Source organism: Kwoniella dendrophila, chromosome 2, assembly GCF_036810415.1.
Source record: "Kwoniella dendrophila CBS 6074 chromosome 2, complete sequence".
In the NCBI taxonomy this organism is placed as follows: Eukaryota; Fungi; Basidiomycota; class Tremellomycetes; order Tremellales; family Cryptococcaceae; genus Kwoniella; species Kwoniella dendrophila.
Window position 1 is genome coordinate 2099250 of NC_089477.1, and position 24161 is coordinate 2123410.

Sequence of the window (24161 nt, forward strand, 5' to 3'; positions counted from 1 at the left end):
GCCCATGATCTACGTACTAAGTGGGTTCTCCATAATTCAGATTCAGCTTGTCTACCGAAAGGATCCGGTTCATGTTCTTCTGCTCACAACCGGAATTCTAGACATGTATAAAAGGAGGCATGTTATATGTTGCGGTGAAATATCTCGTGACTAGCTCCGTTTTTCTAATAAAATTGAAGCTAAAACTATACTGTCGAAAGATGATAAAAGCAGAAAACGAGAGGTCGAGAACATCAGTTCTAAATATTAACTTATTAATACAGGTACCTTTTCTCAAATTCATCAAAGATGTTTTGGATTTGATGATAGGAGAAAAAGCAGAGGATGGACAGGAATGAACACCTTAAGCTTAAAATCGACACTCTCACGCCAAAATGGGTACCCACGGGCCGATTATCCGATTTCATGTGGGGCTAATTAAACAATTAAATATGCCGCTTTGACCGTCAAAAGCGCTTTGATATTGATAAGCGCCAGGTCATATACAATGCCACATCATTCAGCTTGTAAAATCAACAAATTCACCAAATTATCACAGAAATCAATTTGTAGGTTCGAAATTAATGGATTCGCTTTCATCAGTTTAGCATTTAAATTTATCTTTGTTCTTCATTTCTCTTTTCTTCTTGAACATCAAACAATATTAAACATATTTACTTTCATATATTCATGATCAACATGCATCAAGAATAAGGATTATACCTTCCTCCCCATCACAACGTTCGTTATCGCAAGCATTTCATTCCAGCTTTTCATTATTCGCCATCGTCTTATATTCTACCCATGCGCATTTGCCTAGTTCCTCTCTACGTTGAAAAACATATAAACAAGAGATGGAACTTACTAGTCGATTTGGAAAATAAACGCTTTAGGTCTAGACAACCTGTGTTTTTTGCTTCGCCCGTAAAAAGGAGGAGGAAAAAGCCGGCGTTGCGTCGTTCCACCCTTGATATCTCAATCTCTTCATGGGATATTTGTTTTAAATGATATATCGAGGACTAAATGCCGCTGATATTCTATTAAATGTATATGTATATATTGCTGTAGCTTTAAATCTTGTACAATTTTGTCTATGCATACTACACATATGTTGAAATGGACGCACAGCTTGACCATTGCCCAAAGGCTATTACAAGTTGGTGACAGCAAACTTTAACGGCACTTGCCGAGATATACGCGACAAAATCTTTGTTGTTGTTAAGATTTCGTGCAACTTCACGTATAAACTAATCACCATAAAATCAATGACTTCGCTCGTTGTGATCGTATTGCTTGTGAACAATCTCAACTTCCGCACGCGCATGCTTGTCAATCTTGAAGATACGCAGAAATGAGAGTTCAAGTCCTAATATGACATCGACCCCTTCTACACCTAAACAATCACGTTCAAATCGAGGGTCACGTACACCTTCCCCGTCAACTTCCCCAGCTTTAGATCCAGTCTCGCCGTTGGTACCAATATCACCATGGCCACCTATACCATCCCCTCTAGAATCATCATCTGAACCCAACGTCGAACGAAAAGGGGATTTACCGAATGCTACAGATGTGTACTCAAGTATAGCAATTTTAGGTACCTATATCTTATTTAGTTTATACTTGGTATGGGCTTTTTCACCTGAAGGTATCAGCTGGTTAGATTGGATGCCTGATCGGTACGTACTTAAATCCCATGTTCATCCCTCTTTAAACAGACTTAAAGCTAAATATATTCGAATATAGACAATGGGCAATAATCGTTCCATGTTGGTTGATGGTAGTTGTCCTCTTAACTTATTGGAGTTATGCAGCTTTGGTAATTTACAGAACACCGGACTGGAATTCGATAGAATGTATAACAGGTGGGTCAATTTGTTACCAAGAATTGAGGCTAGCTGACGACAAGAAATCTTATAGACCCTTATGCAAATATCCCATCACAGACTAATAGTACTTCAAAGAAAGATGAAATGGAAATTGAGCCATATTACTGGGAAGCTGTAGGGGATCAAGCAAGCTCCCAAGCGATTGATTTGCCTATAGATTTGGTAGACAGGGTAATATACCAACCGAGGAGAAGGAAAGGTTAGGTTCTCAAAAGCGGAGCATTGATCAGTGTGTATTTTGATGCGGATCAAATTTTGGCAAAAGCTGTTCATGTATAAACACTGTTGTATTCAATTCTATTCTACTCTATGAATGTCCTTGTCTAAGTAGGGCCCCTATGTCCAGAAGTCAGAAGTAAAGCTTCAGAATATACTAACGAGAATCATCTAATAGACCCCGTCTTTCTTCTTCTGTACCTCTTTCACCTCGTCCCCACCATTTCAAACTCTTTATCCCTTTCCAGATTTTCGTTCCTGCTGAATCACGATAGCGATATAGTAAAGGTTTACGAGAATCCAACTTATCAACTCTAATACGACATTTAGAATCTATCAATGTTGTAAGAGAGAAGAATAATGCCAAAAGTGTACACAATGCTGAAGAAGCGGAAATCACTGAGGGGAGTGAACAGATATAAGCGTTAGCGAGAAGCATTACCGAGAAGAAAAATTGGAAAGCAGGCTTGGCTTTCGCTAACTACCAAATACTTACTAAACATGATTATCACTGATAGGGAGACATAGACAAACATCAGCTTGAGAACCAAACATCTCTTTTCATGGGTAAACTCACTCTGTAACCTGGCCGCTTGATTTACTGATTTGCCTCCTACAATAGCACCTGTCATCATTCCTGTTTTTGAATATAAGATTAGCTCATTATGAAAGTATTTTCGTTTTCTTTCTGTAATCACTCACCTGGAATGGATATAAGTCCGATAACACTGAGACAGAACGAACATCAGCATCGAAGGTATTATGATATCAAGCTGATGGTGTCTTCTATCTATCTTTTGGAGATGAGATTTGAAAAGAATTTGCATACCTCATCTGATTGACTGTAGGTAATAAAGCTAATTTTAAAGCTTCTTTTCCAATTGGTTTACAAGCTTCAAATCTACTTGCACCAAAAGCTAAATAAGTTTCAATTTTATCTTTATTTTCTGTAAATTCCTTATGTACTGTATTTAATCCTATTCCAATTGATGAGATTGCATTACCCAGGATCATACCTATTATAGGTACTGTATTTACAGAGTTAGCCTGTAAATCAGCGAGTTGTTCATGAAAGCAACAACGGGTAATATAAAAGGCAGGCGATCTCTGTAATAGAGGCAAGACTTGTATAGCAGGCTCTAGGAAAATTAAACTTACCATATTGATCAGGCTTCCAAAATGGATTTTGTGACATTGCATACCTCGTTCCTAAAACTGATATTGGCACAGTACCACTTAACATTGATGCCAGGATCAAGGGGAACTGATAATGTAATGCCAGATGTATACAGTGAAACCATGAGCATAACATTCATTCATACCACAACGATGATAGTTATGTGAGGTATCAGCTAATGAGAACTCACCATATTTGTAAACCTCCTTTTTGACTTATTGTAAGTAGCTTCAAACGCACCTAGCAAATTCAATAAAGCTACTCCCGAACCATACATATAAGATCAATAATGAGCTTCATGCTTGATGGTCTGAGCAGCGGTACTTACCTGCTATACCAATCACACCCCAGACATTGTTACTTGCAAACACTCTATCTAAGATCAGACCCATCACACTAAGCTGTATAATACATCTTGCTGCAGCTACCACCAAACTACCACCGATACCCAAGCCCAAAACTAGCGATAGTAGCGCATCAAAGAGGATAAACAATAGACCAATGAAGACATTTGTCCATGTCAATGTTGGCGATGAGTTTTCGATCATATTGAGCTGGATGAATCCTCTCTTGACGTTTGCAGAGATATAGTTGGGATACAACATTGACAGAGTAATCAACTTTATGACCTATAAAATAAGTCTTCACGGTTGATATTCTCACTTCGGCCTTCTTTAAGCTTAAGCTTTTACCCGGATTAGGCGGAGATGGCCGCTGTTTCATGTTGATGCATACATATATATAGTATGACCGCTGAATTGAACATGAGATTACACTTGGTACGCTTGGACCACCAGCAAAGGGAAAGAGGTGTCAATTAGCTCTTTGTTATTGTCCGTACTGTAGTCTATCCATACCTTGACAACATATACGTATATGACTATCTCAGCTTATAAACTAGCATATAATATGCGAATGGGACCAGGAGAAACATAAGAAAGGGAAAGGAAAGGGCAAAAGGAATAAGGAATAAGGAATAGCTTTCGACGATAATCACTTTAACTATAATAAACAGTTGTATACACATTCAACAATGAAATCACCTTCTCTTTCAGCACCTTTATCACCTTCACCTAATCTAGGTACACCTAATTTGGGCAGAGGAAATAGTAATGGAAGTGGAAGCAGAAGCAATTCAAGATCAACTTCACCTAATTTACCTCATAGACCATCAACTTCATCTAATAGATCATTGAAACGTTCTGAAGCAGATTTCGAAGCTGCTTTATTAGATCATAAATCAACTATTTTTTTATCTGCTAGTGGATCATCAACATTAGATGAAGATACAAATAATCAGTTCATAAGAAATTCAAATATTGGATTAGGTCCTTCACCATCTTTAAGGAAAAGGTTAGATAATACTACTACTATTAATGGTGATCCTGATCAACCATTACCAATTGAAAAAACGAGTTTTGAAGAAGATTTGAATAATCTGAAAAATAGTTCAAGTATAGGCACAGGATTAGGTATATTAATGGAAAGTCCAGAAAGGAAAATAAATCATAAGAATATAGATATTATACCACCAACACCATCAACAATAAATACAACTAGACATAATAGGAAATCAAGTCAATTAACAAATGATTCAGGTTATCAATCAAGTAATTATTCTGATTCAACTTCAATAAATACAAACTCAAGAAGAAGAACAAGTAAATCTATAGGTATAGATGGTTAGTATTTCTTTTCAGTTTTATCTATCCTTTGTCTACATGTATATCATCCCTCGCTCCCTTGGTGATTACCAGTAGTTACCCTGTCTTTCTCTCTACACACCTCCTTCAGATCACGAAACATTCCTTCGGGAGCACGATAGAGTACAAAGAAGCTAACCATATTATTCATCCCGATCATTCATCTTGATAATTTTATTACTTTCATGTAACAATATACCGATTGACTCCCGTCTCATATGACTTATTCGCATTCGACAAAACGAAACAGCTGAATTAGGTGAAATAATCAAACCAAAAAACGCTATGCCACCGAAAAGACGATCCATATTTCGTTCACCCGGAACAGCGTCTTCGCCTGATTTAGCAACTTTGGTGAGGAAAGCAAAAGAAGCTAAAACAACCACCAGACCAGATGAACATCCCTCGACGTCTCAACAAGCACAACAGCAATCACAGCCGCCTGCTTCTGCAGGACCGACTACTACTACAACACCGATAAAGAAAGTAAACAATAGTAGACCAGGGACAGCAGGTTCAGCTAGACAACCCACGTTATCACCAGCACAGAGTTTTGCGGAATCATCAACAACAACGTTAACTTCGAACTCGAGGAATAGGGAAAGATCAACAACGAATCCAAAAGTACATGATGAGCAATGGGGAAGATACGGTAGTATGTTAGGTGGTAATCAGATGGCTTCTATAGCTGAAGGTTCAGGTACGATAAGTAGCAGTGGGAGAAGTCGGACGCAATCTTCTGACGAAGGGTTCAAGGTAAGCTTCTCGACGGCTTAGGCAACTACTGGAAAAGCTAATAAAGATGCAGAGTATTCGAAATAAAGCTAAAGGAGTCTTTGGGAAAATGTTTGGATCCTCCAAAGATCATCCCCTAGTAAGCTGGTTTATCATTGTCCACGTATGTCAGCTCATAGGCCGATAAATTGTAGCCATCAACCACTCCTCCCTCCGCAACTTCCTCTCGCTTTCCAGAGACCGATAGTCCTCGTCCGCCTGTTCCCCCTGTTCCTTCAGCATATACGTCTAAACTTCGAAAAGCTCCAGATCCGCCTGACCAATTGCGGAATATTCCTTCTGGTATCGATCATCCCCCTTCTTCCTCTCGTACCGTTTCCTCATCCACCATTCCCGCTTCACGAGAAAGCTCAGCAATCTATGATGGACGCAGGTCTATAACACCGACAAATAATAGAAGGGTATCCGGAAATAGTCATTTGAGCATAGACAAACCGCTACCTGCTGTGATGGAACCTGAAGAAGACCCACGGCGTACGCCTAGCACATCACTTCGTGTATCGGGTCATACTCGTCAACCAGCAAGTGCAGCCGACGACGATAGTCCTCCAGGCCTGGAGCCTCCACTAAAACCAACAGCATCACCGGGAACTCGGACTGTTCATACCTTCAAGTCTGATATGGCAGGAATGCTGGAAGATATAGGACAGACAGATCCAGCGAAAGACTTAGGTTTGCCCGTTGACAGTATAAGAGGAAACAAGGATAGGACATCATCAATGGAAACAGCTCGAGAAACAGCTAGAAGCAGATTCCCATCGGAATTGGGGAGAAATAGCAAGGATACTTCATCTCACTTATCACCTATACCGACTCAAAGGACTAGTTCATTACCTATAGGTTCACCTCAACTTGATAGAATCATACCTAAACGTACGACCTCATCACCTTCACCTAATCCTTCATTAAATGGTGATTCTGGTTTAGTACCGCATCCGCAGATGTTATCAAGAACATCAAGTAGATCATCTGGTAGAAGAAGTGCACAATCAAAATCTCCTGCAAATTCAAATTTACCTTCACCTGCAAGATCACCCTCTCTATCTCATGGTAAAAAGTCATTTGATCGGAGTCAAGGTCAAGGAGATTCACCTTTAATTCCATCTTCAGTCAGATTAGTGTCTAGTCCACCACCTCAAGAAAGCTCACAATTATACCCCAACATTGCGCCGCTGAATCTGAATGATGATGGCACATCAAAATCCTCTTTCATGAACAGCTCACCGTGGGGTAAACAAACTCCAAGAACTATGAGTGCTCCAGGTCCAATATATGGTAATAAAGAAGATCAGCTAGAAATTGTCAATACTCCACCTGATACTCCTAGAACAACTCATGAGGAAGATGAAGAAGAAAAAGGTAGAAGATTAGCTTGTGAATTCTTAGAAGAAGATTTTACCAATGTACCTGGTGACAAAGTCGCAGAGTTCTTAGGTGGACCGTAAGTCTTTTTCGTTTCGAATGTGGACGACGCTAACCACATAGTCAGACGTGCTATCAATGCGATCGCTCTTAAATACTATATGCAATATTTTGATATGAAAGGACAGACCTTGGTAGACTCGTTCAGGTGAGCATCACAGTAATGATTTTCGCAAATGTAACTGACATGTGTATTTGGCTCTTGAAAGGGATCTCTGCCAGAAATTGCACCTAAAAGCGGAATCTCAGGAGATTGACAGAATTCTCGAAGCCTTCTCAGCTCGATACTTTGAGTGTAACGGTAACACTGTATTCGGTACACCAGGAGTAGTCCATACTGTTACAGCAGCTATGCTAATGCTCAACACCGATCTTCACATTGCTGAGTTGAACAAACACATGTCAAGAACGGATTTTGTCCGTAATGCAATGCGAGCGATTCACGAAAGTATGCCTTCTGGTGATAGGTCATCAACACCTGATCTGATCAGAGATGATAGTAGTAGTATAAGACCGGGATTTGGTTCCAACGCATCTATGGCACCTTCCTTGAACACTAGTGTACGATCGAAAAATCCTGCAAACCCACCTTCAACACAACGAAGCGCTTCTGCACCCGTTATAGTACATGCACATGGGCATGCTGGACCAACTAGAACCGATAGTCTATCTTCAATCGGAACAAACGGTTTAGTAGATACAAAGACAAGAGGTAGTTCAACAACTGTTAGCTCGTTCACATATAATAAAGCATGGGAATTAGAGGCTGAAAACGCTTTACGAGAGATATTCGCAAGTGTCAAAGCGGATAGGATTTTACTACCTATCTCAGGGAATCAGACTTCTTCCAGTAATAATAGACAATCAATGATTTCGATTTCAAGTAATGGGCCTTTTGAAAGAGGTAAATCAGTACGAAGTCCTTCTGATCGAGTCAATGTTTTGAAAAGAGGTAGTATAAGAGGTATGCAAGGTTTACTCAACAATCCTTACGGCTCTCAATGGTCAGCTTCAGATGGAAGACTTAGTCCTACACCAAGTTATGCCACGTCTATCAACGAGGTAAGTGGTCTCATCTGTTTTTGTTATTCTCATTGAATGATATAGCTGACTTGAAATCTTCGCTTATCAGGGTCTGGGATCATTTGCACCTACACTCGGTTTTGCTTCAAACCTCTCTCATACTGTCATACGTGAACATGATGATGAAGTAAGAAGTATCGATTCTAATACTAGTGATGATACAACTGAAGATATGGATGACGATGAACTGGCTCTCCTTGGTGCTCCTTGGGCTAAAGAAGGTCTGTTGTCAAGAAAGCTGTACTGGGAATCAACCAACAAACGAGCCAAAAAGAACGATTGGAAACAGTTCTTTGTTGTCATTTCTAAAGGAGAATTATACATGTTTACTTTTGGTGAAAAAGGTGGCAATGGTGGGTTCATGGGTGGTTCTGTAGGTGGTGGTAATTGGCTTGTAAGTTGATTGATTGAGCTACGCTATGAGACCGAATGGAAGCTAATACTGATACGCAATCGTGGGATCAGGAAAATGCCAATGCAAACGGACAAATCAGTCTAATGCATACAATGTCAGTAGCATTACCTAAACCAGGATATAATGCGAATCGACCATATTGTTTTTCACTTGCTACACCTACCGGAGAAACAAGTTTCTTTCAAGCTGGTACGGAAGATTTAGTTATGGAATGGGTATCAGCATGTAATTATTGGGCAGCCAGAAGATCTAGACAACCTTTACAAGGTGGTGTATCAAATATGGAATATGGTTGGAATAGAATACCTTTACCTGGAGAGGAACGTGAAAAGGAACGTGAACAAGAAGATGATAGAGCAAGTATAAAATCAAGTAGAAGTAATTTATCAAAATTAGGTGGTACATACGGTAAAAGAACTTTAGGTTCAATCTCTTCAAGTATGAATGATAAAATTTATATAAATGATTGGAAACCACCTCCACCGGCTACAATGCCTTCTCCATTAGATGAAGAATCTCAGTTGGATGCTTTACAAAATTATGTAAGATCTTTAGTTGATGAATTAGAACAACATAAATCTATTGAAGAACCAATGAATAAACTTGTAAGTTATAGCTCCTTCTTTCGAATTTTCTAGGGAGATTCTGTTTTTTACTGATATATCTTATACTTGACTTCACTCTATATAGTATACACCAGGTTCAAAGGATCTAATCAAAGCTAGAGAAAATTGGAAAGCCAAATCACATTATATACATACAGAAATATTCAAATATGAAACTTATGTTGAATCTTTAAGAAATGCAATTTCATTAAGAGTTAAAAAACAGGGTGAAAAGAAATTAGAAAAATCTTTAGCTAGAAGTATGACTAGTCTACATAGAAGATCTTCACAAGAAGATAATGATCAAGACGAAGATGATGATGAAGAAGAAGAAGAAGGAGAAGAGTTTGAATTGACCTTGAGAAAAGATGAATTACATCATAGTCATCACAAATCAATGGACAGTACAATCAACGATGAACTAGAAGAACAAGATGAAGAGGATGGATTCGGTACTCCAAACCCTAATGACAACAATGGTACAATCAGAAGATAAAATGTTACAAATACTAAAAATCTGTTATAATTAGCTCATGTATATATATGTTATATTTTATGTATTTTGTAATCATAATATACGAAAAGAATATGCCACGAATAGGACCAACGATGCCAAGTACAAGTACACCTTGTTTGCAAATGTCAAACAAAGAGGACAAGGCATAGGCGGTTCCTCGGCCGCCGTACTCGCACTGTACGTGACAACACGATAAGTTATAAGTGTTCAACATGAAACAAACAGTCAAAGCGTTATTTACGGTACTCTACGGTGAATGTCTCAGAGTTTGACCGATGTTGGGGAGAACCGAAAATAAGGTTATAATTCGCCATGCGTACAGTGAAACAGATGGGAAAATGTGAAGCAAGCTCGATGTGAAGGTTTCTTCGTGTGATCGCGTGCAAATACAATTAAATACTTACATGCATTCTAGTATCGCTTTGTTGCTTTGAAACGAGCATCTCCACCTCTACTTGTAAAGGAGTATGGAACACCCTAATAATTATGCTTTTAGACTCTTTTGCATCCTAGATCACTACTTTTCCGGGACAACAGGAGGATCTAAAAGTGGGGAATAATAATAGATATTTCAGTCTAAAAAAGAGATGTCGATCAGCTTCCGAGAGTATTCTGATAAATTCCGTAAACTAAAGTCCGAAAAGATTTTGGATACTTTATGACGTAACTATACCATCAAAGGCGATTTGCTATACAGCGGTGCGTTACTTGGTCGTTTCTCTATATTTCGCAGCAAAATGAATAGACAAAAAACTCCCAATGTTGTCAACAACCTAGAATAGGAAATCGACTCGCAGCGTATGAATTTCGCCGAAAATGTATGGAAGTGTATTGCAGTATTGAGCGAAGTTAATCCGAAGCCGGCGGAGAGGGAACTTTCTAATATACGGGATGGCGTTGTTCAGAAACGCCAGAATCAAGGCGTTCAAGAGAATCCTTCGTTACTGTACCAATCTTTTTTGGACCCATGCACGACAACATTCCTTTCTTGTCGAACAAGGTTTTACATACGCATGTACGGAGTATGTATACTTGATTAAATCGGCTTATCTATTTGGGCAGTATCTTGTGACATCCCAATAAAATTGTACGACGCATCGCTGTACTCCTTGTCGCACGCTCGATGCATACTGTAACTTACAGTTTGGAATAAGCGCTATCTACGGAGTATGCAAGTCAAACTCTTGGACCTGACTTAGAGAAAAATTCCTTCCGGAAGGTTTTTGTACTATTTAGCCTGTTATCTATCCCTAGTGATTTTGGATTCCCATAGTTCCGTTCCTTCAGGTCCGTAGGTACCAAAACAATAATGGGCAGATTAAAGATGGAGTGGGAATTGACCTGATCCTTGTCATACATCTATTTGTAGGCTATGAACGGTGCTTACTGTACCCCGCAGTAAAAATGGGCTATCAGACAACTATCTAGTGTAGATTCCCGAAATGCAGATATAAGACTGGGGTCTTCATATAGCCTAACTAACTGATCTGTAAAGACATAATAAATTAGGGGGAATGCGAATTGCATCCTTCTGATTCCGTGACGTCGCAACTTCAAAACGCAGCGATGGGGCTACTTAAAGTTTGACTCTGAATTTACTGCATTTCACGATTGTTATAATATGCAATATGCACCGCTCAGATGATACTTCGCCCAAATCAAGAACAGTAATATCATCTCGCGTGTCCTTAATCGGGAAACTCACAACGCTTGATTGTCTGATCCATACTGAGCCGCGGATCTCGCTTTCCGGTTACGCAGGGTTGGTAGTTGAATTGTCTGCTCATAACTTTTCGCCATGTATTATTGGCTGTATGCCAGCATGTAGCTTATGCAATTGGACGACAACTTGTGTTTCGAGTAGTGGACATGCTGTACTGAATGAATCGCCATGTCTCGGATGGCCAAGGAAGGGAAGGAGAATTATCTCAAGATAATATCCCGAAGAAGGAAAGCGGGCTCTTTGACCCTTTTTATATGTCTCGATAATCTCGTAATTAATGTTCAACCCGAAGTACTAAAAAAGCTCATTGTTTTCTCTCAACCATGTAAATACGACGCTCTTGTTACCTTCTTCGAAAGTTGAGCTTACGACTCTGACGTCTATCATTCGATAATAAACTTCCGAGGTAGAAGTTCGTTTTTCTGGTAAGACAGGGTCTTTCGAAAGATCACGAAAATGAGAGAAAGAGAACTGAATTTTTATGCACTTTACGCAACGCAAATTTCACTTGCATTAACAAAACGTAAAGAACGATCTGATCGCTCTTCTGGCATTTCGTTTTAACCGAGCTTACGACTACAGTTTGGGAGAGAAACTTATGCAGAGGTTACAGGGACGTTGATCCAAAACTTATTTTATACAGTAGTCATTTTTTAGCAGTCGTAATACCTGTAATGATGTTTAGAAACAACCTGAAACGCTTGCTTTATTATGTTAACACAGCCTAATTTGGATCATCCGAAAAGATCTTTCTGTGTCATCTTACGAAAGACTCGTATACAAGCAAAAGCATATCGGGATCTTTAGCCTTTTTCTTTCCCCTTTCTGTTCCTCTCTTAAGCTATCACATAATCTGATGTAGCTTCCGAAATAGATTTCACTTACTTCGTATCCAGAAAGAATGAATGAATGATCGTCATCATCCCAAAAATACGCAAAATATAACATAAGGTTTTCACTTTCACCAAGGATCTTTTGTCTTTCCTCAAGTACAATAGTGAAATGATAAACCGGAACAAAAAAGGGTTGTTCCACAATCAGTCTTTTTTCAAAAAAAAGTCTCAGATGGCATTTTCAAAATTACCAAATAATATATGCATCCACACTACCGATTTTCTTTTATTTGTATTATTTTGTATCCGTAAAAGACGTGAGAAACCTCCCCCTCGGTATAACCTTTTAGTTTCACTTTGATTACATGATACATGATCATAATCATCATTCTTTCCATCTTAGTCCATACGTGACGATGAAGTAATGACCGAACATCAATCGAGTAGTGTTGTTATAGTAGTAGTAGTAGTAGTAGTAACGAACAAAAGAATGCCAAAAAAAAGCTATCATGCATTTCCGTCTATGAATTTTCTTTTCTTATTATTCTCTCAGTTCACTGTTCACCTTTTAGCTTACCATCAACTAATCCATCGTTATCACTATCATCGTTAGCATCATCTTTGACATCGCTATTAATTCACCAACCAGCTCAACTACTCAATATACGTCACATTGATTCCAAGCGACTAGGAAAGTAAGACAGTGACAGGAACATATACTAGTGTAGACAGGAGGAAGGCCTAGTAGTAAGTGGATTTCTCTTCTTCAAGATGAGTATCATCGAAAAGCGCTGCAGGTGAAGGGTGAAGAAGGATTCGATCCGGTTCTGTCGGCGCGTCTCTTGGCTAAGCACAAGAGAAGATCTTATCGCTATATCACTTCATTCATCTTTATGATCATCATCTCCTTCATGCTTTCCATCGTGGTTCGTGGTTCTGTAGATGGTATTTCATATCATGAACGTCCATGTTAGTGATTTACGCAGTGTGAAATAATGACAGGATGGAATAACGGAAGGTGTGGAATAACGGGAAAGGCGAAAAATGAGAAAAATCTTAATAAGGAAGACGTCAACGGCTTTGACCGGATGGTAACGGCACTTCTGCGTGGTGAATTGGTAGTATAGTCTACTAGTCTGGGAAATTTAAAGTCATTATTCTGGGATGTTTTAGAGGTTAAACCATACATCTTTAAATTGTTTACACCTTCTTTTCGTTCCTGTTCTTCTTTCGGTTTTTCTGTTATGATCTATCATTCTGTAACTCAAGACTGCCCTTGAGTATTACATACACAGCTTCATCCTGATTTAGCTTTGAATCCTGATTTCACTCTGTTTTGCTTGCTTTGGACTCCTGTGCCCTTGCTTCGAGCTATTAGATTCACGCGAACACAGACTTTACCGGGAATAATAGGATGCATATATGTAGATGAAAGAATTGTGTCATACAAATGACAGAGTTTAGAGGCCTTCGAACATTCATCATTTATGAACTACGCTGGTTCCTTGTGGAAAAATAGAAGTACAAAGGAACAGAAGAAACACGAACCGTGCTTGACTCAGTGTTCTTTACCCCACATATAAACGATAATACACCTTCTTTCACACTGAATCCTATACAGGTGACTTCGTGGCTGAGAATGTGTGCATTCCAATCAAGCCTAGCTCTTCCGTTTCTTATGATTCCTTATAAATCAGCCTGGGCGTATGAGTCGACTTGAGAAACTGTATACCATAACAAATATGTATGATTACATATAGCTAACACTGAATTTTGACAATATTTAGAAATCAACAGCATATAGAGTAATCGATTATTTCGCCCCAACCTTGATACAGTATCTCAACACGAATACATCAGCTTTAGTAACATTTACGAAAATCCCAAGACTCAAGGCGCGGATAAATACATAAATACAAGGTTAGAAGATATATTGTATGAGCGTTAATCTTAGTTTATTAGATTATCGATTGAAAGACGACCGGCCGGTGACCGTTAGAAACAACTTTATATAGTAAGTTTTACGTTTTACATTTCGCGTCTTTGTCTTTCATAAACCGTATCCTTTGTTTTTCAGTTCTTTTGTCTCGGATTTTGCTTCAAATTTACGTTTTCGTTCTCGTTTTCATTGTTATTTGTTATGTTTGCTTCTGCATCTACCTTTTTTGTGTATGATTTCAGTTTCATCGAGTCTCACTATCACTCTAATTTACACTTTACCTCTCCTATCGGATAATTCATCCTTCCTACCTATTTCTAGTCATCTATTCAACTCAACTCTAAAAAGAAATCTATACGTGGCGTAGTATGTACAACATACTATTACTAGTCCTACGTATATTACAGTTATTTATTGTGATAAAAGTTCACAGAGAATTAACTTGAATTATCACATATAACAATCACGAACCTTTGATTCACGCCCAAGCCTCATTCATAATACATACATTTTTTACCCGTTATATTCTAAAACTTACCACATTGACCCACTCTTTCTCTCTCAACACGAAACATGGTTACCATCAATTATTCTTTTTTCGCTTGAATCCGTTCCTGCCTTAGCCTCCCTCTTCCCTCTTCCTCTTCCCTCTTCCTCTTCCCTCTTCCCCATCCATCATTCGTATAACTTCCAGGTTCTTTGATCGGAAGTTATAATCTCAATTGCAAAATAGTAGGATCAATGAATATAATTAGATTGATCTATTTAAACATAGAAGAGGGTTGAGGGTCAAAGCAATTAACTACTCTTTAGACTAAAACTATACATAATAAAACCATAAAGCATTGTCGCTAATCATAAGTCTAACAACCTCTATTTGATTGCTTTTAGTTGATCAGCGCTTTCATTGGATCAGCATTGGTTGGTACTCAATTCAATACATTCTGAACAAGAACAAATATATATACAACATCTGGGATAGGATAGATATTCAACCTCCGAGGTTACTCCGCTATTATTAGTCTATCCTTGGGGAGCTACAAGTTCGTGAGTATCGTCAAACGCTCCTTTGTAATCGTTACTACTCCTTTCATTATGACTGTGATGTCTGGGCTTTTTGGTGTATTGCCACCTTTTAAAACGGTTTCACCATCATCATACCCTTGATGAAATGATGATTCGGTAGATCAACAATGATTATAGTGGTTCCGATTAGCCTTGTGACCTCACCTTACCCACGCCCGGATCATCTTACGCCGTTTATCCCTAATCTATCCTAACATCATAATTTAGGGTACATATGGTGATCAACCTCTCTCTCTTCCTTGAATTGCCCATTCCTTTCTTTGCCTAGACATCTTTTAATTCTATCGAAGGACAATGCTTTAGGATCAGTCCCACCTCTGCCTGTCCTTCCCCATTCTTTCACTCTCCATGTCATACTCTCATTCGGGCAAATCAACCGAGTACCGATCCTTGCTTCGGTTCTTTTTAGATGAAACAATAATATGTTAAGTGCTGAAAGTGGAGGACTAAATTTACCTCTCTGTTTTGGACGACATCTCCTTTCTGAACCCTTCCTCTCAAGCTTTGTTTACCATCTTTTCGGTTCCCTTTCCTCTCACCTTTTGGTGTAATCAGGCGAATCTCACTCAAAGAAACAACCTGCATAAGACATTATTCGCTGACTATAACTTGCACTTCATTTGATTTACATTTTATCTCTTGCCACCGATAACAAACTCGATATATCAACGCCTATTATACCGCGTTCATTGTTGTTTGCTTGGTATGACTCTCCTTTGATCTGCCGTCGCTTTACTTCGTCCCTTGGAATTCTTAGATTCCCAGCTTTTACCTAACTTCCTTAACACTTCACCTTGCTTTGTTCGTAAGTCACCGACAGGTTATTTCTTTACGCAGGCTTCCGGCCCTCTAACCTAATGTCTTCTTGGTGTTTTGTAGGTCAACCTCCATTATGGACCAGAATCACGCACCTCCTTCACCTCTTCAACAACATCGACCTTCTTCTCGTCATGCTAATTCAGGTTCAAGTAACGTCCAGACCTCGACGTCTACCGACAACAAACTGAAGAACCCTGTTGGTATGCATCGCGGAAGTACGACTTGCACCAGTCCTACTTCAGCCCAAACAAATCTCACACCTTGGTCTGGGGCGCAAGAAGCTTCTTCATCTGCTTCGACGTCTTCAGCTTCAACAACTATGACATGGGCACAAGATACCGAGGAAGCTGCTGTAGAAAGATGGCATAGTCAGAACCAAGCTTTGTCATCATCCTCTTCCTCTTCGATATCTTGGGACAACACGAATACACAGCCACTCGCTTCATCCAGTCGATGTCCATCACCTCATCATATTCCCATCGAAATCCCTTCATCTTCCACAGATTCGCACATACCTCACCCATATCATGCTGATACCTCATCTTCGTCCTTACTCACTTCAGAACCCCTCAATCGCACCGCCTCAGCCAACCCTTCTCCAACCATGCAAATAGCTGAACCATCGCCACCTAGACGAAAACGCAACCGTGCTTGTTCACTACCGACTGCTACACCGATATTTAAACGAAGGAAATCAAAACATGATACACCTACACCATCAGAAGTTTGGCAAAGAACATACGAAACAGGTCGATCGTCACCTACGAAAATACAAAGACAGAAAGCAGCAGCAGCTGAATTGGGTAGAGTTTTGAGGACCAATAAACAAATCAAAGCCATACCTCCTGCTCAAGAACAACATTGTGTAGTAGCTTGTCGACAACCAGCAATTAATGTTAATTCATTACGAACGCTTGATGCCACAGAAATACTTAAAAATCCTCAACTCCGTCATGATTTATTATTCGATAGTTTAGCTTTCAGACCTGTCAATTCGCCATATGAAGTACCTACTAAACATGGTTACGCTGAAATTGTTACGGGTGGCAAAACTCCTGTAGTCGATCCCAGAGCATCAAGTTTCGTAGCTGATATGTACTGGGATAGTATAGCAGAAGAACTTGATACTGGATGTAGATGTATTAGATGGAGAATGCCTAAAAACCAAACTCGTCTAAACAACAATAAACTAGTTGAAAAATTAGAAAGGATACCACAATGTCTATGTGGGAGATGGAGAAGAGATTTAACCGAAAATGAATGGTGGTCCCGTGCAGCCGTTTGGCCATCTAGATTACCGGAACTCATCAGAAGTAAGTAAACCCAGAGAATGGTCACAATCATTTACATATGCTAAATATTTGGTTGCATTAGCTCTTCGAGAAATCCTTGTATCGCTTATGGGATCAACTACACCTTGTCCAAATCACTTTGCTCACTCCTTCTCGAAAGAAGCCCTGGAAGCTCATGAAGCCGTTTGCCCAACTGTCACCCATGCATTAGTACCTGAACTTTACGCTGCTCTTGATCCTGAATTCCTTACCATTCAAGCCAGACGAGGTGTATTTGACTTGCGATTGTTCGAGAAACTTGGTGAAGCAATGAAAGTCCATTGCGCCCCAGTAAGAGACGAAATGGTGAATGATATGGTTAGAACTGCTCTTTCTGGTGATGTCGCTAAAGGTTTAAGAAAATGCTTCGATTGTGCTGAAGTCATGAAACTTGTAAGTCTGATCTCGCCAATTGACAAACCGGTTATACTGACCGAGACGTCTACAGGATATCGCCAATCATCAAGTACATGCTCTTCGACCATACCTTTGGGACAACGCCAACCAGTACGAATATAATGCATTTCAAACTCTTCTCGCTCAGAACAAAGTGACTCTAGAATCATCAAAAACAAGACAATGGATAAATTCTGCTTCACGTCAAGTCTTATCTGCTGCCGAACCAAGATTAAGAACTCATCTTATAGGTAGATGTGATTGTAAAAATAACATGGAACTGGTTGTTCGTTCATTAACCAATGGATTCTTGGATCTTGTCTTTGATGAATGGGATCCTGAAACTGGTACATGGCCCCCGGTAGTTCAAAAGCGCGCAATGGGTTCAAATGGTATGCCCGTGCTGGAACGACCTATGAAGACCTCAGTCAACATACCCGAGTCATTCAAAATGGACTCGAGAAGAATCAAAGATTTTCAGTGAGTTCCTTCTACGACCGGATTGCTGTTTTGATAAGAGTTATGCTGACATTTTTGAACAGCTCTGAAATCGTTGATATTGCCATTTCCCACACTGTACTCTTGGCGTTCCGTGGTTGCTTCAACCAACATAATGGAAAAATCTCATCTAGTCGTCTTCAAGCTATTATGCATAAAGCTCGGGCTGATATAGAATCAACAATGGATCACATTGCAACGATGCTTAAAACATCTGATGATCCCATGTGGCATTCAAGGTTATTATCGGACGAAGATGCTAAACAATCACTGGTATCGGATTTAGCTTTTAGACTTGCTTTAAGAATAGTTAGACCCGAAGCTGAAACTGATCATTTACCAAGTCAAGAAGAAATGAAATCAATTTCAAAGATAGCATCGACTTTAACTGGTTATTTGAATGTTAATCTATGTAAAGATTCGGAAATATTTAAAGGAAATATGTCAAGATTAAAAATTGTTTTAAACAAAATTCTATCAGATATACTGTTAGGTTATAGATTGAATCCTACTTCAACATTTTTCGATTCCAACGTAAATAAATGTCTTACAAGAGATAATTCCATATCATCCATTACTTCTAAATTATCAGTTTCAAGTTCAACTTTATCAAAAGAAAAAGAAGAAGAAGAAGAAGAAACGATAATTGAGGAGGAAGATGATGAAAAAGAGATTAAATCATATCCAAGAGAAATTAGAGAAAGATATGAAAACTTTTTATCCAACTCAAAACAAGAAGAATTACATTTAATCAAATCATATGGATTAGAAGGTGTACTTGAACCAATCAAAGAATTGACCGACAGAATGATAAAGATTGTTGCCTTTAATTTATCCGTATTTGGTGAAACTTATGCTGGTCAAGGCATGATGATTGGATCAGATCGAAGAACATAAATAAGGTCTCACTAAATCTTCTTGTAACAAATCATTATGGATTTACATAACTTACAACGGTATCAACATTTTACGTGTCCTATTTACATTAATACCAAATTCATTTCATTTCCCAACCCCACGTCACTCATTCATTACACTGATAATCGGACTTTTCAGTACATAGCATTTCTCCCCTTTTATATCTATATTACTTTGTTTCAACTAGTTAACGATATACTATTACCCTGTATAAGATGATTTATACCATAATTTATAATTTTGTCTTTCTATTTATTGTACACTTTTTATGTTTTATGTTGATATGTGATAGCTTGTTTGATATTATAATGGATATTTCTTTATTGTCATAGATAGTCAAAGTTTTCAGCATGCATTTTTCACTTTCATAGGTTCATAGACTCGTACAATCAGCCCATGCTCACACACAAGTCAACGGGTATGCATACTATATCGCTCTAACCACCAACAGCAGACTCTGTATGCGTTGTAGAGTTAGTGACTTACTTGATTTCGAGCGTAGCCACGTGGAACAACAACCTCACTTGAACGCGTTTTAAGAGCATTTGAACATAGGATTTCCAGCAAGATACAGATAAAAGTTATATATATAAAAATATTGATAATAACTCGACTCAACAATCTTTCATCAATCAAAGCAGTGCTGTCGAAATACAATCACACACGCATTGAGGAGGACAACGATCATTCAAAATGAGATTATCATCTGCTTTACTGGCTATACCTCTGCTGACAGCAGTCAATGTAAGTGACATGTTACTTCTTTTTTGACCTCTATTATGTGCTACTACACGCCCTAAAAGCGAATTTACAAAATAAGTATATCAAGCGGCATTATGTTGATGTATATCTGTAGGCTTTACATTTCTATTTTGAATCGAATGAAAGACGGTGTTTTATGGAAGAATTACCAAGTGATACTATTGTAGAAGGTAAGTCTTTCCATTATCGTTCTTTCAACTTGTATATACATATATCTTGTCGTCAAATTCCTAGCAAACACATTCATACAAAAGGGTGATATAGTCATAGTCATTAAAATCTATAACGAGCTGAACGCTAACCTTTTGTTTCTTCTATTCGACCGATTGTTAATATAGGTCATTATAAAGCTTATATATGGGATGAATCTAATAATAAATGGCAAATGGATCCAGAAGTTGGAATTCACGTTGCCGTAGAGGTAAGCTGAGACTCCATATCTTTGCATAATTGCCCATCTTCCTATACTTCCTCACCAATTTTTCGTCTGATGGCTGACTATATCGATCACATGGTTCCGTAGGAACTCTCAACAGGTGAAGTGGTAGTAAATACAAGAGGACCACCTGATGGTAGATTTACATTCACTTCACATGAACCTGGAGATCATAATATCTGTTTACATTCAAATGTTACTGGTGGATGGATTCAAAGTCAACATCTTAAATTATATTTAGATATCAATGTCGGTAGTGCAAGACCTGATATTGAGTGAGTTATTATTTTATTCTGCTTCACTAAATGAGAAATCCAAATATATAAAAAACCTGTCAAACTAATCTTGTGGTATAATACTTCATATGATTTCACAGAGCCGATTCAACTCACGTAACAACATTATCATCCAAAATACGTGAATTGAATAATAAAGTTGCAGATATTCAAAGAGAACAAAGATATATGAGAGAAGTTGAAGCTAATTTTAGAGATGCAAGTGAATTAACAAATTCAAGAGCTGTTTGGTGGAGTTTATTACAAATTGGTGTTTTGATTGGGGCTGCAATTTGGCAAATGAGATATTTGAAAGTGAGTAATCAGAACGATCTACAATAATATTAGATTACAGCTAGGTGGAGAAAGGTGAAATGTCGCTTATATATCTCATTAATTCCCACTTCTTTAGGTTTACTTTGAAGATAAAAAACTTAGGTAGGACCGTGATTTATCATGATTGCGATGCAGAGGAGTAATAGAAGACAATATGTCAACGATGTCGAAACGAATAATGCATGATTATGTTTCTTTTTTTCACTTGTCCCTTCAACCTGTAGTCACATGTGTATGTCATATATGAAAAACAGATGCAAGAGTATCCATGCGTGTGTGTATTCTACTGAAACATATGCACAAACGTCTATGGAAAAGATCTATAATGGAGTATGACTAATCTATGATTTTTACGAACATTTTATTTATACTTCGAATTTATCAGCAGAATCTTCATGACCTTGTTGCCAAGCTTTAACTTGTAAACCACCATTTCTTTGTACGATGACTTCTAATAATAATTCAGATTCATCTTTAATTTCAACTTCAACACCACCTAAAGCTTTGACTTTCTTTGTAATTGGAGTTTTAATTTCTTCATCTTCCTCTTCTTCATCATCTTCTTCATCATCAGAATCAGATTTCTCGATTGGTGCCCTTTCAACTTTTTCAATTTTAACTTCATGTTTACCTTCCCATAATTCTAAAGCGATTTTACTACCTTTAGAAACACCTGAAGTTGGAATTGCTACTCTTCTTCTTACAGGTAATGGAGCACCTGAATCAATTATCACAGCTGAAACTTCATCCGATGAAGAACCAGGAATAACTACACCAATAGGTTGAGAAGTAACATCGACTTTTTCTTTAAATGTAGATAAAACATCATTGACTTTCAAATCTTGTGATGGTAAAGATTCTAAATGTAAAGCTTGTAAAGCACAACCTATAGCGATAACTTCTGAAGGATCAATAGTTGATGTTACAGGTGTAGTTGGTGAAACTAATAAAGATAAATGTTGTTGTAAACCAGTAAATAAAGTTGATGCACCAGCTAATAAAATTTCATCAATTTGTGATAAATCTAATCCACTTTCTTTAACAGTTTCATTTAACTTATTTCCAACTTGTCTATAAACATTTGATGCTAATCCATCAAATCTTAATCTATTGATTGATGAAGATAAATCATATCCATCTTTCAATGATTCTACTGCACATGTAGCTGCACCTGATGAAGCTGATAATGATCGTTTTGTATGTTCAACAGCTAATACTAATTTAGCATCAGCTCGTTTATCAGCAGCTGAAGCATCTGGTCCACATGGTAAATCAAGTTGTACTTTGGTTTTCTTGGTGAATTCTTTGGAGAAGTGTTTAAGGAGCTGAAATAATTATTCACGACGTCAGTTATGCACCCACGAGATCGCTATTGTGTGATCTTAATAATCCGAACATTTAATCGTAAACCAGTACTCACCAAGTTGTCAAATTCTCTTCCACCTAATTTATCATCTCTACCTTTGTTCAAAACTGTGTATTCACCTTCTGAAACTAGAACAACGGTGATAGCTAAAGAAGTTTCACCCATATCTAAAACAACGACTTTTTTATCTCTTTTTTCCTCTTCACCTGCATTACCTTCTTCAGGTTTACCTAATAAACCTCTTGATTTTCTTTCTTCTGATAAACCAACTCGATAACCAACTAAAACTGCTGCAGCTTCATCCAAAACTTGTAAAACTGTAATACCAGCTTTTTCTGCTGATTCTCTTAATTGATCATGTTGTTGTTTTGTGAACCATGTTGGTGCTGAAATAACACATGATGTAGGTTTGACACCTAAGAAATCAATTGCAGATTGGAATAATGTAGATAAGAATAATGATGTGACTTCAGGTACAGTGATTGTTTTTGTTGATGCTACAGGTTCTAATGCTGCTGGATTAGGTGTAGCTGTTCCACTTGCTGCAGCTGATCTTGGGTTTGATGCTGGTTTAGGTGGTGGTACAAGAATATCAACGGTATAAGCTGGTGTTTGGGAATCAGCAAGCAAAGGTGCTGTTAAGATTGTTGTGTGATCTACTTCATCGTAACTGCAAATCGAATATCAGTTTTTCTGTTTATAAATGGGATGATCCCAGCTAGAAAGCTTACGTGTGACCTAAAAGGTTTCTGAAACCCATAATTGTGTTTTTACCATTTTTTACGAGATGAGGTAAAGCACCGTTACCGATGTACTAAAGTTACATCTATCAGTCTCAGATCGCCTAAATGGGCTGATTAACAAGACTTACAACTTGTTCACCAACGTATGAGATAGCACAAGCGATCTGTCTTTCACCTTCTTCGTTGGCAATACATGTTGGGTGACCTTCCTATTATGTCATGCCTCGAGATTAGCTATTTTATATTTCTACTTGTCCAACTTGACTTACCTTGTCAATGACAGCAATGGAAGCGTAAGATTGACCAAAGTTAATACCGAGAATAGTCCTAGAGAAAGCTGTCAGCTGAAGGCTTAAGTTATGACCTGCAAGCTGACATACATTTTGATTGTTTTTGTGCTGTTTATAAATAAGTAATATACAGCTTTTTTGAGTTGTAGGAATTAAGCTACTGAGAAGCTATCTAAGCTAGATTTCAACGTTTCATACAATCTTTCAACTTTCAACTGAAGAAATTGAAAAATCCTAACACAAAAACTCTACAAGCGTGGCCCCCGACTTTTGCCACGTTTTCTTCATATTACCGATATTTGATCCCGCTTCCATGACGGTGTTACCTGTATGTGGCATAATAGAATGGACTTCAAGTGCTAATCTTAATCGTTCGCTCGGACCTCTTGTCGCGATTGCTTTTCTTTTCTTGTTTACCCCTTTCAGCTCACCTTCACCTTGTTGCGATATGGTATTTTGCTTTACCTTTAAGACTGCCTCAATCATTTCATTCGCTTATCGACACTTGATATGTGACAAAGAAGGTCGTCATGTACCAAAGCGACCGTTGATAGGCTATCTCGAGGAGTAGAATTATAACTTGGTGGTTTGTGTTTCAATATGATCGTTAGC

At 38.3% G+C, this 24161-nt stretch overlaps 6 protein-coding genes across 6 annotated transcripts; 4 read left to right on the top strand and 2 right to left on the bottom strand.

Annotated features, from left to right (window-relative positions):
* Positions 1-1350: 1350 nt before the first annotated feature.
* On the top strand, positions 1351-2069 carry L201_002178 (uncharacterized protein; the record flags this gene model as incomplete). Its single annotated transcript, XM_066217956.1, has 3 exons — positions 1351-1655; positions 1723-1841; positions 1897-2069. The coding sequence occupies 3 exons, from the start codon at positions 1351-1353 to the stop codon at positions 2067-2069; spliced, it is 597 nt and encodes a 198-aa protein (XP_066074053.1).
* Positions 2070-2238: 169 nt separating this feature from the next.
* On the bottom strand, positions 2239-3806 carry L201_002179 (uncharacterized protein; the record flags this gene model as incomplete). The annotated part of the gene is made up of 8 exons (XM_066217957.1): positions 2239-2480; positions 2578-2592; positions 2659-2718; positions 2784-2809; positions 2911-3109; positions 3240-3345; positions 3449-3516; positions 3587-3806. The coding sequence occupies 8 exons, from the start codon at positions 3804-3806 to the stop codon at positions 2239-2241; spliced, it is 936 nt and encodes a 311-aa protein (XP_066074054.1).
* A 485-nt stretch (positions 3807-4291) lies between these two features.
* L201_002180 (uncharacterized protein) lies at positions 4292-9777 on the top strand (the record flags this gene model as incomplete). Its single annotated transcript, XM_066217958.1, has 9 exons — positions 4292-4940; positions 5212-5717; positions 5770-5835; positions 5891-7197; positions 7246-7326; positions 7388-8240; positions 8311-8655; positions 8727-9281; positions 9367-9777. 9 exons carry the CDS (start codon positions 4292-4294, stop codon positions 9775-9777), a joined length of 4773 nt encoding a protein of 1590 aa, XP_066074055.1.
* A 6494-nt stretch (positions 9778-16271) lies between these two features.
* Positions 16272-19320, top strand: L201_002181 (uncharacterized protein; the record flags this gene model as incomplete). Its single annotated transcript, XM_066217959.1, has 4 exons — positions 16272-17511; positions 17573-17922; positions 17978-18405; positions 18468-19320. 4 exons carry the CDS (start codon positions 16272-16274, stop codon positions 19318-19320), a joined length of 2871 nt encoding a protein of 956 aa, XP_066074056.1.
* Positions 19321-20034: 714 nt separating this feature from the next.
* On the top strand, positions 20035-21256 carry L201_002182 (uncharacterized protein; the record flags this gene model as incomplete). Its single annotated transcript, XM_066217960.1, has 6 exons — positions 20035-20085; positions 20198-20273; positions 20442-20524; positions 20627-20814; positions 20916-21129; positions 21227-21256. The coding sequence occupies 6 exons, from the start codon at positions 20035-20037 to the stop codon at positions 21254-21256; spliced, it is 642 nt and encodes a 213-aa protein (XP_066074057.1).
* A 259-nt stretch (positions 21257-21515) lies between these two features.
* Positions 21516-24035, bottom strand: L201_002183 (uncharacterized protein; the record flags this gene model as incomplete). The annotated part of the gene is made up of 7 exons (XM_066217961.1): positions 21516-22475; positions 22571-22731; positions 22783-23186; positions 23248-23330; positions 23388-23468; positions 23529-23596; positions 23981-24035. 7 exons carry the CDS (start codon positions 24033-24035, stop codon positions 21516-21518), a joined length of 1812 nt encoding a protein of 603 aa, XP_066074058.1.
* Between the last annotated feature and the right edge of the window lie 126 nt (positions 24036-24161).